The sequence below is a fragment of the Impatiens glandulifera genome, chromosome 4 (genome assembly GCF_907164915.1).
Source record: "Impatiens glandulifera chromosome 4, dImpGla2.1, whole genome shotgun sequence".
Classification (NCBI taxonomy): domain Eukaryota; kingdom Viridiplantae; phylum Streptophyta; class Magnoliopsida; order Ericales; family Balsaminaceae; genus Impatiens; species Impatiens glandulifera.
Window position 1 is genome coordinate 55,195,177 of NC_061865.1, and position 18,418 is coordinate 55,213,594.

The 18,418-nt window shown below is 32.6% G+C and overlaps 1 protein-coding gene and 1 long non-coding RNA gene across 2 annotated transcripts; both read left to right on the forward strand.

Annotated features, from left to right (window-relative positions):
* Window positions 1-167: 167 nt before the first annotated feature.
* LOC124935436 (probable disease resistance protein At5g63020) lies at window positions 168-18,092 on the forward strand. Its single transcript, XM_047475869.1, has 4 exons — window positions 168-2,949; window positions 3,048-3,437; window positions 16,957-17,235; window positions 17,409-18,092. Exons 1-4 carry the CDS (start codon window positions 241-243, stop codon window positions 18,090-18,092), a joined length of 4,062 nt encoding a protein of 1,353 aa, XP_047331825.1. The 5' UTR covers window positions 168-240.
* LOC124935867 lies at window positions 6,076-6,513 on the forward strand. Its single transcript, XR_007099080.1, has 3 exons — window positions 6,076-6,184; window positions 6,296-6,352; window positions 6,451-6,513. It is a non-coding gene; the product is annotated as an uncharacterized LOC124935867 (long non-coding RNA).
* Window positions 18,093-18,418: the final 326 nt, after the last annotated feature.

The following is an 18,418-nucleotide window of genomic DNA, read 5'->3' on the forward strand; positions in this document are numbered from 1 at the left end:
CATATCTTATCCCTTCTATGATCATACACATCCTTCTTCTTATATTTCATATTCATGGCCCCGCAAAAGAAGGAAATGGTACAATAATTTATTATCTTCTTCAATACATTAATAAGTCATAGATAGACTCTTTTAGTCTTTTCTTACACCTACTAAAAATACATTACTTGATTCAGATATCATTTTGTGGATTCTTTTTAAGAAAGAAGAACACAGAGAAATTGAGAACAAATCACACAAATGGCAGAAAATATTGCTTTGAGTGTAGGAGGAAAGATCGCAGAGTGGTTGTTTGAGCCAATTCAACGAGAACTTGGCTATCTTTTCTGCTTCAACAATAACTTTCAAGTGCTGGAAGCTAAACTCGGTGAACTAAAAGCAACTAGAATCGATGTACAAGGAAGGGAAGATGCAGAAGAGAGGATGCGGAAAACCCTGGGTGAATCCGTCAAGTTGTGGATTAAGGATGTTGATGTAAAAATTGTTGAAACAGAGAGTCTTATCAAAGAGAAGGCCGAAGTTCAAAAAGGGTGTTTCTCCATCAAATGGTGTCCTAATATAAGCTTGCGCTTTTCATTGGGCAGGAAAGGGAAGAAGTTATCTCTCCTTCTTGTCGAGCTTCTTAGACGTGGTGGTGAGCTGCCGAGCGAAGGTTATGACTTGCCCGTGCAGCCTAGAAGCTGCTGGAGAAAATACAATGGCGATGATTTGGATTTCGAAAGTCGAAAAAAGATTAAGGAAGACATCATTGAGAAGTTACTAGACGAAGAGACAATGTTAATAGGGATATGCGGAATGGGAGGAGTTGGAAAGACCACTCTCGCCAAACAAGTCCTCCAAGAGGTAAGCCACTCTCATAAGCATTTATTTCCAATTGAAGTCCCAATTTCGAATAGTCCCAATTTCCATGATATCCAAGAAGAAGTCGCACAGATGTTAGGCTTTTCGCTTAAAGAGGTAGAGGGTAAGACTTTAAGAGCAAACCGTTTACAAAACTTTTTGAGTAACAAGAAAGTTGTCATATTATTGGATGATGTTTGGAAAATGTTTGATTTAAATGATTTTGGTTTTCCGTTTACAAAATCAGATGTTGGGTGTTGCTGTAAAATCATTTACACGTCTAGAGACAAAAATTTATGGTCAGATGAACCCAAACAAGAAATCTTTTCTCTTGAAATATTATTAGATGAAGAAGCCTTGAATTTGTTTACAAGAAAAGTCAATCTGTCTCATGATGATAATGATTTCCATCAGAAGAATGAAATAGCGAGGGAAATTGTTGATAAATGTAAAGGACTTCCCCTTGCGCTTAACACAGCAGGAGGTGCTCTCATAAATAAAGCCACACATCAATGGGTTAATATGCTAAACCGGTTGATGAAACACAACGAACAGGATCGTGTGGTACATGAGGTCTTGGAGACGAGTTATGACTTCTTAGAAAAACCCAATGAAAAGTTCGTGTTCTTACTATGCTGCTTATTCCGAGAAGACGCATATATTCCTGTTGAGACATTGTACCATTATGCGGTGGGTTTGCAACTCTTTGAAAATACGACAGACACAGAAGAAATAAGTGTTGGCGTGCACACTATCGTTGACGACTTAATAATAAAAAGTTTGCTGATAAAGGTTAAAGACCACGACGACGATTACGATGACGGATATCGTATGGTGAAGATACATGATGTGGTGAGAGACGTGGGAATTTCAATTGGAAGACAAGAACACCGTTTCATTTCTTTACAGTTATGGAAGAATGGTGTAGAAGTCCTTGATAAGATGGAATTTCAAGGAGGCTCAAAAATGAAACTACTACGGTTGGATAATAGTTCAAGTTCTTACGGAACAAATATTAAGATATCAGAAAATTTATTTAAAGAGGCGGATAATCTCAAAGTTCTAGATATAGTAAGCTATTGGAACAAGATTAGTGAGTTTCCATTATTTTCTTCAAAGTTGAAGATGTTATCCCTAGAGAGACTGAGTTTAAATATGACAACCAATATATCTTCAATTGGACATATTAAGTGTTTGGAGATTCTTTCTCTTCGAAACTCACGCCTAAAAGTTTTGCCAAACGAAATAAGTGAGTTAACAAACTTAAGATTGTTGGATTTGAATGGATGCGAGTGTTTCATAAGCTATGGTGTTCTTTCGAGACTTACTAATCTACAAGAATTGTACATGTGGTGTTGTTTCAATGATTGGAGGCTACAAAAGGAAGACGTTAATGGTGTAGACAATCATGCAGCAGGACTTGAAGAGTTAAATTTCTTACATAGATTGTGGAGATTGGAATTGGACATATCCAACATTGAACAAGTTCCAAGAGGTGTTAGACTATTTTCTTCTTCAACTTTGTTAAAACAATTCAAGATAAGAATAGGAAAAGAAAGAAATATTGGGATTGAAAATGGAAAAAGACTACTGATATTGGAAAATGTTAAAGATAATAATAGTTTCTTACCTGAACTTGGGTTCTTACTAGAAAAGGACATAACTGATTTATATATATGCGCTGATTCTGGCATATGGGAGAAGATGAGTACAAACAAATTCCTATCATTGAAGAATATTGTGCTTAAACAATGTGGATCTCTTTTTCCACCGTCATCTATGAAGACTTCTGAACTTGGGCGTTGTTTGCGGCGTATTAAACTATATGAATGCAATGAAATGACACACTTATGTTCTACATCAATATCAAGGAATCTCACAAATCTTCAAGTTCTTGTTCTCGGAGATTGTAAAATGATGGAAGAAGTTGTTAGCTCTTGCGATAAGACAGAACAACTCAATAAAATTGAGTTCAATGTTTTGAAAACTCTTAAGCTTCGTTACTTGCCTAGTCTAGAATGTTTTTGTAAAAGAATAAACGAGATTCATTTCTATAAACTGAAAACATTGGAGCTAGAAGGATTGAAGCAATTTATCTTCCCAACTAAGGTATGATTACTACATAATTTTTAGTTATAAATCAAGCTAAAGAAAAATACATGTTCTATTATTGTGAGTAATTTTTAATTATATTTATTATTTTGTAGTTGGAAATACCTTGTCTGGAAGAGCTGAGTATGAAATTGATATCTAATCCAAATATTGAAACTTTCTACTCGTCGTCACCATCACTGCAAAAGTTGAATATTGATAACTGTGATAACTTTCAATATTTTGACTTCTCTGATAGCTTGGTGATGAAGGTTATTTCTCATCTTAGAAATTTAACCATTAAAAATTGTACAAAGTTGAAAGGAGTAGTAGGAGTAACAACGGGGGCAGAAGAGCAACAGAGAAAATCAATTGAATTCCCTAATTTGTCAACATTGGAACTTGAATCCTTAGTCGAACTCGCGAGTTTTGTCATCGACGTCAGCAATTTGGGTGACAAAGAGGAAAAGTCGCAAAGTGCACTATTTTATCAAGATGATTATCAGGTAATAATTAAAAAAATATATTTTTTAAGTTTAGTATTATTTGTGTATATAGTTAATGAGGAATAGCTAAGAATTAGATGAAATGTGTATTATTTGGGTGATAAATTATATATATACAATAGAATGGAAAGACAGATGGAGACTAAGACTTATAAGACATAATGATATTGAAGAAGAAATAAAGTACGTAGGAGTGATTTTATCAAAACTTGACATATATACTCTTGTGAAAATTTGAGATATTTTTATTCTAAGAATATATGACTAATTATATCTATCTAAAATTTGCAAGCAAATGTAAATGGATGTGTTTGATTTTGTATAACAGGTATCGTTTCCCTGCTTAGAAGATTTGGAAATAAAGAATTTGTCAAAGATAAATTATATAATAGGAAGGAAACGTGAACAATTAAGAGGGCATCATGATCATGATGATATCGAGGAAGGCCATGGAAGGAAAATTCAACAACCCATATTATTATTATTATTATTCCCTAATTTGAAAACATTGAAGCTTGGTGATTTAGAGGAACTGGTGAGTTTTGTTGGAGTGATGAACAACAATATGGACAACAATTGCAAAAATCAAAATGCACTCTTTCATCTCGATGATGATGATGATGAGGTAACTTTGTCTGTAATTATTATATTTTTTTTCTTCTCAGTTTTGATTCCAAGTTAAAATAGTATTAGTGTTGTACAATTAATTGTAAATACCGTGTGTTTTATTTTGTATGCATGCAGGTCTCGTTTCCTTGCTTAGAAGAGTTGAGAATACGTAAATTGCCAAAGATAAATTATATAGTAGGATGGAAAGAGGGAGGGAGACAGGGAGAAGGACATCATCGTCATGATCATAAGATATTTCCCGTATTAAGAAAGTTGTGGTTGTATGGATTAATCAATTTAATACATATGTATGAAATCAACCAGTCAGGAGGACTAGGAGGAGTGCTTTTTTTTCAAAACTTGACAGACCTGCAAGTTGGTGAATGTGAGAAATTGAGATATTTGTTTTCGCAGAATATAGGTAGAGTTGCTGCCAAGAACCTTGAGCGGCTATATATCTATAATTGTCCAATGATGGAAGTGGTGATGAAGAATATTGAGGATGATGATGATAAGGCTGGAGTAGGAGGAGGAAGTCATTTCTTTCCACTCCTTAAGAATTTGAGACTTTGGAATCTATCAGGTTTGAGGAGCTTTTGTGATGTTGCTTATACTTGGGAGTTTCCATCACTGGAGCATCTCCGGGTGTTAAGATGTCCGAAGCTAGAGGCACTCTCTTCCGGCTATTTGGATTCTCCAAGGCTGGAGAGTCTCCAATATAATTATAGAGAAGAAGTAAATGTAAAGGATACTTGGAAAGGTGACGTTAACGCAGCATTGTGTAATTTATTTATCAAGGGACTCTCAATCTCTCATTTATAAGCTGGAGGAAGTAATTCTCTCGGAAATAATCATTTCTTTCCACTCCTTAGGGCATTGAAGTTGGTGTATCTATTAGGTTTGAGGAGCTTTAGTGATGCTGCTTATACTTGGGAGTTGCCATTACTAAGGTATTTACATGTGTCACAATGTCTCAAGCTAGAGACACTCTCTCCCTGCTATTTGGATTCTCCAAGACTGCAGAGTTTCTTTTATGATAGTATAAGAAGAGAAAATGTAAAGAATACTTGGAAAGGTGACGTTAACAAAGCGTTGCGTCATTTCTTTATCAAGGTACTCTCAATCTCTCATTTATAAGTTATTTATCTTATAAATTAATTAAGCTTTTATAATTAAGTTAATTTGACTACATTATTATTAATTTGTAGAAATACAAAAAAGAACAACCGGTGGAGAGATGAGAGAACCAAATAATGCTCCAAGCTAGAGAGACGAAAGAGAAAACTTGGAAAGATTATGAAAAATAATACTTGGAAAACATGGCACTCATGGTACTCTTCCTCTCTCTCTCTCTCATTTATTTTGTCTTTCTTATAAATTAATTTAGTTTTTGTAATTAAGTTAAGTTTACTACATTATTATTAATTTGTAGACACAGGAAGAAGAAGAATATCGAGAGAGACAAAAGAGAATGGAGACGAAGACAGAAGATGATGAAGAGAGACTAGAGAATATAGATGAAGAATCAGAAGATAATGAAGAGAAACTAGACAATATGGATTTTCCAAGGATGGACAAACTCTTGTATCATAATAGAGAAGAAAATGTAAAGCATACTTGGAAATGTAACGTTAACAAAGCATTTCGTCATTTATTTATCAAGGTACTCTCTTCCACCCTCTCTCTCTCATTTATTTATTTATTTTATATATTAAGCTTTTATAATTAAGTTATGTTTAATTACTACATTATTATTAATTTCTAGTTACAGGAGGAGGAAGAAGAAGAAGATCTAGAGAGACGAAAGAGAATGAAGATGAAGACAGAAGATGATGAAGAGAGATCACTAGAGAACATAGATGACCAGAAGATCATGCAATGAATATTCTTAGAGCTGAAATGAACAAAGCATTGCATCAATTATTTATCCAGGTACTCTCTCATTTATTTTTTTGTGTTGTATTTCTCTCTTATAATTAAGTTTAATTACTACATTATTATTAATTTGTATACACAGAAACCAGAAGAAGAAGAAGAAGAACCAGTTGTAAAGAGACTAGGGGAAGAAAATGGAAAAGAATAAGAAGAACTAATTGCAGGACTGATTAATTTATGACACATTATTGTCTCTTTGCAAGGTACCTAATTCATTAATCACTGTTTTTTTTCTGGGGGAAATTAACATTATAGCTTCTGCTTGCTTGCTTGCTTAACATGTTTTGCAACTTTGTTTCTCGGCATGCATGCAGATTGGCAAGAAGAGAAACCGGCCTGTATATATTTAAAAGCATTCTTGAGATGAAAAAGTAACACTATTCCATCTCAAATTATATATCTTGTTACTATTACATATTTAATTGATCAAGTAACACACTTTCTTTTTATCATCGTTTGTGATCATCAGCCAACAAGTGTAAGCTCAGATCATGAAGACCGACCTGTTTAATTACTACTGATAATATCAAAATGGACATGTATTCAAAATGTGGACGAACTGATGATGCACGAGATTGTTTGAAGAAATGCCCTAAAGAAATGTAGAGAAAATAAGAAATTTTTTTTACTAAAACTTACTATGTCTGTTGTAATCATTATTTACTATGTCTGTTGTAATCATTATTTTTTTTACTAAAACTTACTATGTTTAGTTGAATTATGGTTTTGACATAACTATTCCTGCAATTAAAATATGGAAAATGATATATTCAATAAGAAGGAAGAGACAACGAAAAGACGGACACGAATTATACTTGGTCTGTACCAAGTTGCCCCCACAAATCAGCATTAAAATAATATATATGTATATATATATATAATATTTAAAATGTTGCATATTTTCCCTCTCTTTCTTCCTTTTATTTCTAGCAATTCATTATCTCTATCTTTTTTCTACGGCGATTTCTTCTTGTTCTCCGGCTTCAATGACTTATTCTTTTTATCGTCGTTCGATCAAAAATGGTAAGTCTTTTCTCTTTCCTTCGTTTCGAAAATAGTAAGACTTTCATACTTATTCTCTTCTTTTCAGGCTGGTCCAAGTTCATTATCCGACAAGACTCCAAGGACTCCAAAGTAAAATCTCTATACCAAGTTATACATCTTTTAAGAAACAAATCTGTTTACAAACGAATATTTAGGGATTAGGTTTAGTGTAGAAATGATTTTAAAACTGGACATTTCGATAATCAGTTATACATTTCGGGACCTGAAACTTCTAAAATGTATAACGATTTATCGTTTTATCTGTATGTTATCTGTTTATTTGTCTGTTGTTTATCTCATGTCTGTTCATGGTTCATTTATTTTATTTTTTTTCATTTGTTTCTTTTGTATTTGTAGAGCAAATAAAAATAAAAGGAAAGGCGGCCCAAAAAAGAGAATTCACCTGAACCCTCGCAAAAAAAAATATCAAAGCAGCCAACAACATATTTTTAAGAGGACCTCGTCTTATGGCTTTTCAATCTTTTTCAACTACTGTATGATCAACAAAAAGAAAAGAGGTTGTGAAGGTCATTGACTTTGAATCTCTTCTGTCACTATCCCTTTCAAAATGCCCCGGTGAAATCTCTCGTTATCTCGTCAGAAAGTTTGACTTTATTTAATGTGTGTTTATCCTATAGAGTGGCGAGGAAGTAAAAATTGAAGAAGATAATGTCCAAATCATATTTGGCATCCCCATAGGGGAGTTGGAGATTGAGAATTGGATGGAAACGAGACCGATACAAAGTTGACAGACTTTAGAACTCGATGGGATAAACCGGTAGGTGGCGGTCCTATAGTGACCTATATGACAATGAAAATCTTGGAGAACAAAGCAGCAGGCAACAATTTCAAGATAGACTTCCTACTATATGCTGTCAGTTACTTTCTCTAGTGCGATCACCAATGTCAACTATCCAGGTATATCCCAAAACTTATACATAGGTAAATTCATTATTAATAATCCTCAAATCGTTGAATGTTATTCTCACACACATTATCTTTGGAATATATTTGAGAGAACAAAAGTGATGTGAAGGAAAATTGAGTCGACAGTGAATCATTATGTTGTTGTTATGTTGAATCATGCACTATTGTTGTGGCCTTATTTCCCTAAAATTAAAAACAATGGAATTTTGAACATGTATAACCTTATTTTCACATTATATATCCTAAATTTGACAACAACTATCATTAATAGTTAATAATATAGTAAATAATTAGGAAAAACTTTTTTTCCTGAATTCGAAGACACCTTCTTAGAGATTTTCTCAATTAAAGATTGTTTCATCTTTATCGGTGGTCGTCCTCGACTTCTAACTTTGTGAGGAGAGTGTATCAAAATGGAAGTTGATAGAGATGCTTCTATGTCTTTGTCTTTAGATGTTTATGTGTTTCAATGATTAAGTGACATAAATTGTTCTATCAAGCATTTTATGCCATTCATCCAAAAAGAACAATTGTCTTCAGATTTTACTCCAACTTGTTGAAGCTCTTGCATCAATTGAGTTAGACTATTGTGACATTTTTTTTCTTCCATAGACATATCTGAATCATAAATGTTGGTGATAGTTTGATACCCATGCTTAATATCTTTACGCCACCGGTCCATTATATAACACATTCGTACCTCATTCACCCTCATTTTTTTAACACAACTCTGATATGCCTACACAAAATACCTCTCAACTCAAACAATTGACATTAACATTTAACATTGCAATCTAGTTCGGTATAATGTATTTGTAAAAATGTCTCTTAAATGTTCTTCATAAACCCCCAAAATGATTTCTTCAACTTTAAATATACAAGTTGTCCCTCCTATTCAATTATTGAGATGTCGCACAACATCAACCTTCTAACTTATTCTTGAACCAACCTAAATATATCTTGAGTGTAGAAGGTTTGGTATTGTCTTTAAAATGCAAAACCAATGACAGTTGGTATCAAAGAATTAAATGATTGAAAATCCAATTTTTTTCTCCCTCGATATTTCTCAACAGAGCCCTATCATATTGCTCGAAAAATTGTTTGAGTGATGTTTTGGACTGCATTTAGTTATACAAGAAGGCATTCATACTTTCACTCCTTTGAGATGTGGACATCCCTGCCCAAAACTGTCTTTTCACGTAAATAGGTATCCATTTAGATCTTTCCAAAAATAAAAAATTCAACTAATTATAGTTAGTCCACACACTAAGATGATTTCTATATTGTTGCAGAAGAATGGTTTAGAAGTGATTGATAAGATGGAATTTGGAGACTCAAAATTGGAACTACTACCATTGGATAGTGCACAATTTTATAGATTAAATATTAAAATATCAGAAAATTTACGTAAAGAGACGAATAATCTCAAAGTTCTAGATATAATTGGCAAATTAAGAATGGCTAATCCCTTCTTTCTACAAATGTTTGGCAATTTCAGGGAGATTAGTAAGTTTCCATTATTTTCTTCTTTAGCCAAGTTGAAAATGTTATCCCTAGAGGGATTGAGTTTGGATATGACAACCAATGCATCTTCCATTGGACATATTAAGTGCTTGGAGATCCTTTGTCTTCAAAGGTCACGAATAAAAGTTTTACCAAATGAAATAAGTGAGTTAAAAAACTTAAGATTGTTGGATTTGTCTGAGTGCGATTGTTTCATAAGTAATGGTATTTTTTTGAATCTTACTAATCTACAAGAATTATATATGTGGGATTCTTTCAAAGATTGGAGGCTACAAAAAGAAGAGGTTAATGGTGTAGACAATCATGCAGCAGGACTTGATGAGTTAAATTTCTTACCTAGATTGTGGAGATTGGAATTAGAGATACCCAACATTAAACAAGTGTCAAGAGGTGTTAAGCTATTTTCTTCTTCAACATTGTTAGAACAATTCAACATAATAATAGGAGGACGTGGTTTTATGAAACATGAAGTGAGGAAAGACGGTTGAGCTTGAAGAATGTTGGAGATAATTTCTTACATGAACTTGGGGTCTTAATAGAAAAAGACATTACTGATTTATGCGCTGATTCTAGCGTTTGGGAGAAGATGTTTGGTTAGGGTAATGGAAAATTCTAGCATTTGGGAGAAGATGTTTGGTTAGGGTAATGGAAAGTTCAATGCGCTCTATATATATATATGGGACACATACAAAATTAGAATGATAGCCCGAAATCCAGCTGGGACAAACTTGATTGGTCCAAATCAGCCACCCCTGGGCACAAATTTATACTTTGGATTGAATCCTTGGGAAGCTTTTGACAAAAGATGCATAAAGAAAGTCAAAGACATTGAAGATGAAACTTGCCCCTTTGTGAACAGGATAAAAATCTCTTCATCATTTATTCTATATTTGTCCATATTCTAACATAAACTGGAATAATTTTACACGTGCTCGCTTCAATCGAAAAAAGAGGCCTGTACGGGATGAGAATTTTTTAATCTTTTTGGTATTTAAAATTCCTACGTTGTTTTCTTATTTTTTACTTTTTTTTCTTCTCATTTGTAACGTTTGAACGCATGTTATATTTTTTAAATAAAGTTGACATCTTTAAAAAAAAAAAAAAAAAAAAAAAAAAAAAAAAAAAAAAAAAAAATAACCATTAAAGGCTTCCCACTCTTCATAACTGGTTGCCTAAGAACTTGCAGTGACAAAGACAATTGATCTTCTATCATTCCATAATTAGACAAATGGTCAACCTTTTTAGACTGTCAGTTTCAGTGGAGAAATAAATGTGAGAAAATGTATTTGGATATGTAAAAACTATGGTTCAAAAGTGAATAATCAGTTGATCAAAGAAATGTTAAAGAACTTTTCAAATATGGAAAATCCGATGGGAAGGATCAATATTCATTGTTTTAATAATTTATCAAAAATACATAAACTTAACTTGAACAATAAATTTGTCAAAACAATTTTAAATAAAATATGTTTGAATTCTTCCAAAATACTCATTACCTCGTGGACTTGAGAGGCTTACTCTTTACCACTGACCTAAATGAACATTTTCTATCTAAAACTTGAATAGTCTTAGAACCTTTTACATGGAAGTTGAAAACATATATGACTATGGGTCATTCTATTTTTCTATAAAAAAACAAAATAATAATAATAATAGACTATTGGAAAACTAACCCAGAAACACGTGACTTTGAAAACTACATAAATGTGGTCAGTCCATCGCTAATGATCTTAATATTTAGCACACCTAGGAAAGGAAAAGAGATAATAAACTTTTGATGTATCAATACTTTAATTTTTTTTTCTTATCTTCTTTCCACCAACAACTGATTTCCAAGGCCAGACAAAGAAAATGTGTTTTACTATGTTCCCTTCCCTCGGTTGTATTTGGAACTTCCATTGGAACTGGGTCATCATTAAATTTATTTCTTTTGTTGTTGGATATAGATATGCTCATAAATCTGATATATGCCGACACATAAATACCGGCTCTTAGCTTGCGTAGGAAAGAGATCAGGTTAGTCTTGATAGGGTTCGTCATTATGTATTTATTGGATTAGTGATTTTGCTTGTGCTTGCACACAATTTAGTGAATCAATAGATCTGGATCTGATGACTGATGCAATTAGCAAATAAATTTGTTTTGTATTTTTTTTTAAATAAATAAATAAAAAGGTATATTAATAATTCATTTTCACGGCCCTACAAAGGAAATGTACAATAATTCATTTTGTTTTCAATATTAATGAATGACAATGCCAAACAACATAAATAGAATTTGTTATTTGGATAAAATAATGAAATGTGTTATCATGGCCGATAACAAAATGATATTAGTTAATATGAAATGCAACAAGTATACATTGTAAGAATTCATGACAAGCGACTCTTGCCAATGAGATGTGTTGAGCGCCCGAAGCCAACTAGGGCAGGCGGGCAAATGGAGTGGAGATGGATGTTTATACAAGAATATTCTAGACGCTTGAGATTAATATATCATGTTTAAGTATAGATTTAACAGTTAGTTCCCATCATTAGTGATCTTCAAGGGATACTTAGAATTTGAAAAAATGTTTAAATCTAGGACACCTAAAATGGAAAAGAAACAATACATCTTTTTTCAAGGACAGATAAAGAAAAAAGTGATACTAACTATTCATATATATATATGATTTACATGATCAATTATTCAATGGCATGCATGCCAAACCACACATATCTTATCTCTTCTTCATTGCACTGTTCCCGTGTGGACCAAATACAATTATAAATAATTAAGACTTGACCAAAGATAATTGATTTCTTGCAACCACATATATCTTATCCCTTCATTGATCTCTATGCATGCAAACTTGACCAAAGACTTTGCATTTAATGGACAAAAAAGAAGATGGTTTTACTGAATTGTCCAATTACAATGAAGAACCTATTAGTAGGTGGGACATCATTTATCTTCCTTCTTTATCATTTTCTTTCTGGTGTATTATTAAGAAAAAAACACACACACACACACACAAATATTAAACAATTGTGGAATGAGCCAATATCATATAAAGTTGTATTATATTTTTCATTTTTTCCTCTTTACAAATATAACAAATATCTTTCTTCTTTTGTTTGATCATAATTGATTAGATTTACACTGTTAGGAGATTAATTTATAACAACCTCTAGAAGATAAAAAATATGATAAGATATAAACCAATTATAAAATACAAAAGAGAGGCTTATATATAATCATTCTCTTTTTATATTAAATGTTTAATATTCATATCTTAATTTGAAAGTGTAGATTAGCATGATTGGACATATTATTGCTTTTTACATTTTATTTATCATGGCATTTACAAACCAATAATTCATTTTCATGGCCCTACAATAATTCATGGTACAATAATTCATCTTCTTCAATGCAGTAATAATAAATATTGTTTCCAGACTCCACACATAGACGCTCTTCTATATTCTGTGCATTCTTTTTAAGAGAGAAAGAAAGAAAGAACACATAGAAAAAGAGAAAATACATACAAATGGCAGAGGTTGGTTTGAGTGTAGTAGGAACGTTCGTAGAGTTGCTGCAGATTAAGCCAATTCAACGACAACTTGGCTATCTCTTCAACTTCAACAAAAACTTTCAAGATCTCGAAGCTAAACTCGCTAATTTAAGGGATGAAAGAATCGATGTACAAGGAAGGGAAGATGCAGAACAGAGGAAGCAGAGAACCCTCGGTAAAGCAGCCGAAACGTGGATTAAGGATGCTGATGGAAAAATTGTTGAAACAGAGAGTCTTATCAATGAAAAGGCGGAGCTTCAAAATGGGTGTTTCTCCATCAAATGGTGTCCTAATATAAGATTGCGCTTTTCTTTGGGCAGAAAGGGGAAGAAGTTAACTCTGGATCTCGACAAGCTTATTGAACGTGCTGATAAATTAAGGGAAGGTCATGACTTGCCCGTGCAGTCCATAGACTGGAGCAATTACAATGATGGTGCTTTGGATTTCGAGAGTCGAAATAAGATTATGGAAGACATCATTGAGATGTTACGGGACAAAGAGACAATGTTAATAGGGATAAGCGGAATGGCAGGGATCGGAAAGACCACGTTCGCTAGGCAAGTCCTCCAAAAGGTTAGTGACTCTCCTGAGCCTTTATTTGACTTTCAAGTTATTTCCACTGTCTCGAATGATCCCAAATTCAATGATATCCAACAAGAAGTCGCAGAGATGTTAGGGACTTCCCTTGAGGGCGTTCATAGTGAGATTGTAAGAGCAGAAAAATTACGAAATGCTTTTAGTAACAAGAGAGTTGTTGTCTTGTTGGATGATGTTTGGGATAAGTTTGATTTAAAAGAAAAAGGTTTTCCATTAACAAAATCAGATGTTGTTGGGTGTTGCTGTAAAATTATTTATACATCTAGAAACAAAGATTTATGGTCAGGTCAACGGACCATTACCAAGAAGGAAATCGAACTTGAACTATTGTCAAGTGAAGAAGCTTTTAATTTCTTTAAAAGCAAAATTGCTGTTAATGATTTTCATTGGAAGAATAAAATAGCTACAGAAATTGTTGAAGAATGTGGACGATTGCCCCTCGCGCTTGGGGTTGTAGGTGGCGCTCTTATCGAAAAAGACAAACACGAGTGGGAGAATATGCTTTATCAGTTGAGGAATCAAGGTCAAAATCAACATACGAAAAAGATAAACAAGATCTTGGAAACGAGTTATCAATTCTTAGAAGATTTCAATGCCCAGTCCTTGTTCTTGCTTTGCTGTTTATTCGGAGAAGACCAGAGCATTACTATTGAGACGTTGTATCGTTATGCGGTGGGTTTGCAGCTCTTCAAAGGTGGAAATGACCTACGACAGACAAGAGTTCTTGTCTACACCTTAGTGGACAACCTAATAATGAGAAGTTTGCTAATAAAGTTTGAAGATTCGTACCATAAACGATATCACCGAGGAGAACGTGTAGTGAAAATGCACGATGTGGTAAGAGACTTTGGAATTTCAATTGCAGAACAAGAAAAGAATGGTATTCATTTTCTAAATTGTGATGGTGTGAACCAACTAGAGAATATAGTTACTCCACACACTAAGATGATTTCTATAATGTTGCAGAATAGTGGTTTAGAAGTATTTGAATCCATGGAATTTCGAGGCTCAAAATTGGAACTATTATGGTTTGATAGTTCAAGTGTACATTTTGGATCAAATATTAAAATATCAAAAAATTTGCTTAAAGAGGCGGATAATCTCAAAGTTCTAAATATAAGCGGCTTTTACCACGAGATTAATGAGCTTCCATTATTTTCTTCTTTAGCCAAGTTGAAGATGTTATCCCTGGAGAGTTTGCGTTTGGATATGACAACCAATATATCTAATATATCTTCCATTGGACGTATTAAGTGCTTGGAGATCCTTTGTCTTCGAAATTCAAATTTAAATGTTTTGCCAAATGAAATAAGTGAGCTAACAAACTTAAGATTGTTGGATTTGACTATGTGCAAGTGTTTTATAAGAAATGGTATTCTTTCGAAACTTACAAATCTACAAGAATTGTATATGTGGAATTCTTTCAATGATTGGAGGCAACAAAAAGAAGACGTTAATGGTGTAGACAATCATGCAGCAGGACTTGAAGAGTTAAATTTCTTACATAGATTGTGGAGATTGGAATTGGAGGTACCCAACATTAAACAAGTGACGAGAGGCGTTAAGCTATTTTCTTCTTCAACATTGTTAGAACAATTCAACATAAGAATCGGAGAATTTATAAGAACCAGAGAAGAAATTAGAGATGGTTCATGTTTTCATCCTTCCTGGGCTTGCATGGAAGTAGACAAAAATGAATCTGCTTTAGTCTCTAAAAATGGGGAAAGACAGTTGAGATTAGAGAATGTTAGGGATAATATTAGTTTCTTCCATGAACTTGGGGTCTTAATAGGAAAAGACATTACTGATTTATATATATGCGCTGATTCTGGCGTGTGGGAGAATGTTGTGCTTAAACAATGTGAATCTCTTTTTCCACAGTCACCGTCATCTATGCAGACTTCTGAACTTGGACGTTGTTTGCGGCGTATTGAACTATATGAATGCAATGAAATGACGTACTTATGTTCTACATCAATATCAAGGAATCTCACAAATCTTCAAACTCTTATTCTCGAATGTTGTGAAATGATGGAAGAAGTTGTTAGCTCTTGCGATAAGACAGAACAACTCAATAAAATTGAGTTTAATGTTTTGAAAACTCTTAAACTTTGTGACTTGTCTAGGCTGAAATATTTTTACAAAGGAGTGAACGAGATTCATTTCCATAAACTCAAAATATTGGAGCTAAAAGGATTGACGCAACTTATCTTTCCAACCAAGGTATGATTACTACACAACTTTTAATTATAAAAAATGATCAGCGGGTTAAATCAAGCAAAATAATACATGTTTTGTTATTGTGAATAATTTTTAATTATATTTATTATTTTGTAGTTGGAAATACCTTGTCTGGAAGATCTGAGTATGATATCTATTCCAAATATTGAAACTTTGTGCTTTCCACCATCACTGCAAAGATTGAATATTGATAACTGTGACAAGTTTCAATATTTTGACTTATCTGGTAGCTTGGAAACCAAGGTTATTTCTCATCTTAGAAATTTAATCATTAAAAATTGTAAAATGTTGAAAGGAGTAGTAGGAGTAACAACGGGTGCAGGGGAACTACAACAGAGAAAATCAATTGAATTCCCTAAATTGTATAGATTGAAACTTCAATCCTTGAATGGACTCACGGGTTTTGTCATTAACGTCAACAATTTGGGTGACAAAGAAGAAAAGTCGCAAAATGCTCTATTTTATCACGATGGTTATCAGGTAATAGTGAAAATAGTAAATGAAATTTTGTTATTAAGTTTAGTAGTGTAATATAATTAACTTTTTTTAATAATAAAAATTAGAGTGCAAATAACTAATAATATATATATTTATGAAAACTATGTATTAATAAATGTAAAAAGTAATGTTTTATTTCATTAAGATGATTATTAGCTAGGTATCTATTATAAGTGAACGTATCATTTGTTGTTAAATTTAATTCCCAAGTTAAAACAATATATTAATGGGGAATAGTTAAGATTAATATATTTACCGGATAAGAAATGATATGGAAATGTGTATTAAAAGTAACACGTTTTATTTTGTTCTGTTTGGCATACAAGGTCTGTATTTTCTTGTTTAGAGTATTTAAAAAATAACAATTTATCAGAGATAAACTATATATAAGTAAAATACGGTTGAGACGTCATGTTAATTTTCTTTAATTTAAAAATAAAATATAAAATATACAATAGAATGGAACTTGACAATTAATTCTTGTGAAAAAATGAGATATTTATTTTCTAAGATTATATAAGATTTATTGATTAATTATATATATATCTAAAATTTGTAAATGTAAATGGATGTGTTTGATTTTGTATACAGGTCTCATTTCCTTCTTTACAAAGGTTGGATATAGATGGATTGCCAAAGATAAATTATATAATAGGAAGGAAATGTGATAAAGTAGGAGGACAACACGGTGATATTGAGGAAGACTGTGACAGGGAAATTCAACAACCCATATTATTATTATTATTCCCTAATTTGGAGACATTATGGCTTCTTAATTTAGAGGAACTCGTGAGCTTTGTTGGAGTGATGAACAACAATATGGACAACAATTGCAAAAATCAAAATGCACTCTTTCATCTTGATGATGAGGTAACTTTTGTAAGCGTATATTATTAATATATATATATATATATTATATATATATATAACATGAAGTATTGTGTATTATAATAAGTAAGGTAAATAAAAAATGATTATAATATGTATATATGAGATTTGATGTATAATTATATCTGAAATGAATAAATATATTTTGTATGCAGGTCTCATTTCCTTGTTTAAGAGCGTTGAGTATATGGAGTTTGCCAAAGATAAATTATATATTAGGACAGAGAAACGACGGAGGTAGAAAGGGACAGGGACATCATCCTGATATTGAAGAATTATATAAGATATTTCCCGTATTAAGTTCGTTGAGGTTGTATAGATTAATCAATTTAATACATGTGTATGAAATCAACCAGCAGCCAGGACTGAGAGTGCTTTTATTTCAAAACTTGACACACCTGGAAGTAGATGGATGTGGGAAATTGAGATATTTGTTTTCGGAGAATATAGGTAGAGTGGCTGCCAAGCACCTTAAGACTATAGAAATCTATAATTGTGGAATGATGGAAGTGGTGATGAAGAATATTATTGAGGATGATGATGATGATAAGGCTGGAGGAGGAGGAATTAGTCATTTCTTTCCACTCCTTAGGACATTGAGACTGGTGGATCTATCAGGTTTGAGGAGCTTTAGTGATGTTGCTTATACTTGGGAGTTGCCATCACTACATGATTTAACAGTGGATAAATGTCCCAAGCTAGAGGCACTCTCTCCCGGCTATTTGGATTCTCCAATGCTGAGGACATTCGAATATAATGATTATAATACTTGGAAAGGTGACGTTAACGATGCATTGCGTCATCTATTTATCAAGGTACTCTCAATATCTCATTTATAAGTTATTTATCTTATAAATTAATTAAGCTTTTATAATTATATAAGTTAAGTTTAATTACTACATTATTATTATTATTATTAATTTGCATCTTTATTTATCTCTCCCGGCATTGAAGTACTCTTCCTTACTCTCTCTCTCTCATTTATTTTATCTTAATTTCTTATAAATTAATTAAGCTTTTATAATTATTATTATTAATTTGTAGACACAGGAAGAAGAAGAAAATGAAGAAGATTTAGCTAGAGACACGAATGAGAATGGAGATGAAGAGATCAGACTAGAGAACATATATATAGATGAAGAAGAAGAAGAAGAAGAAGAAGAAG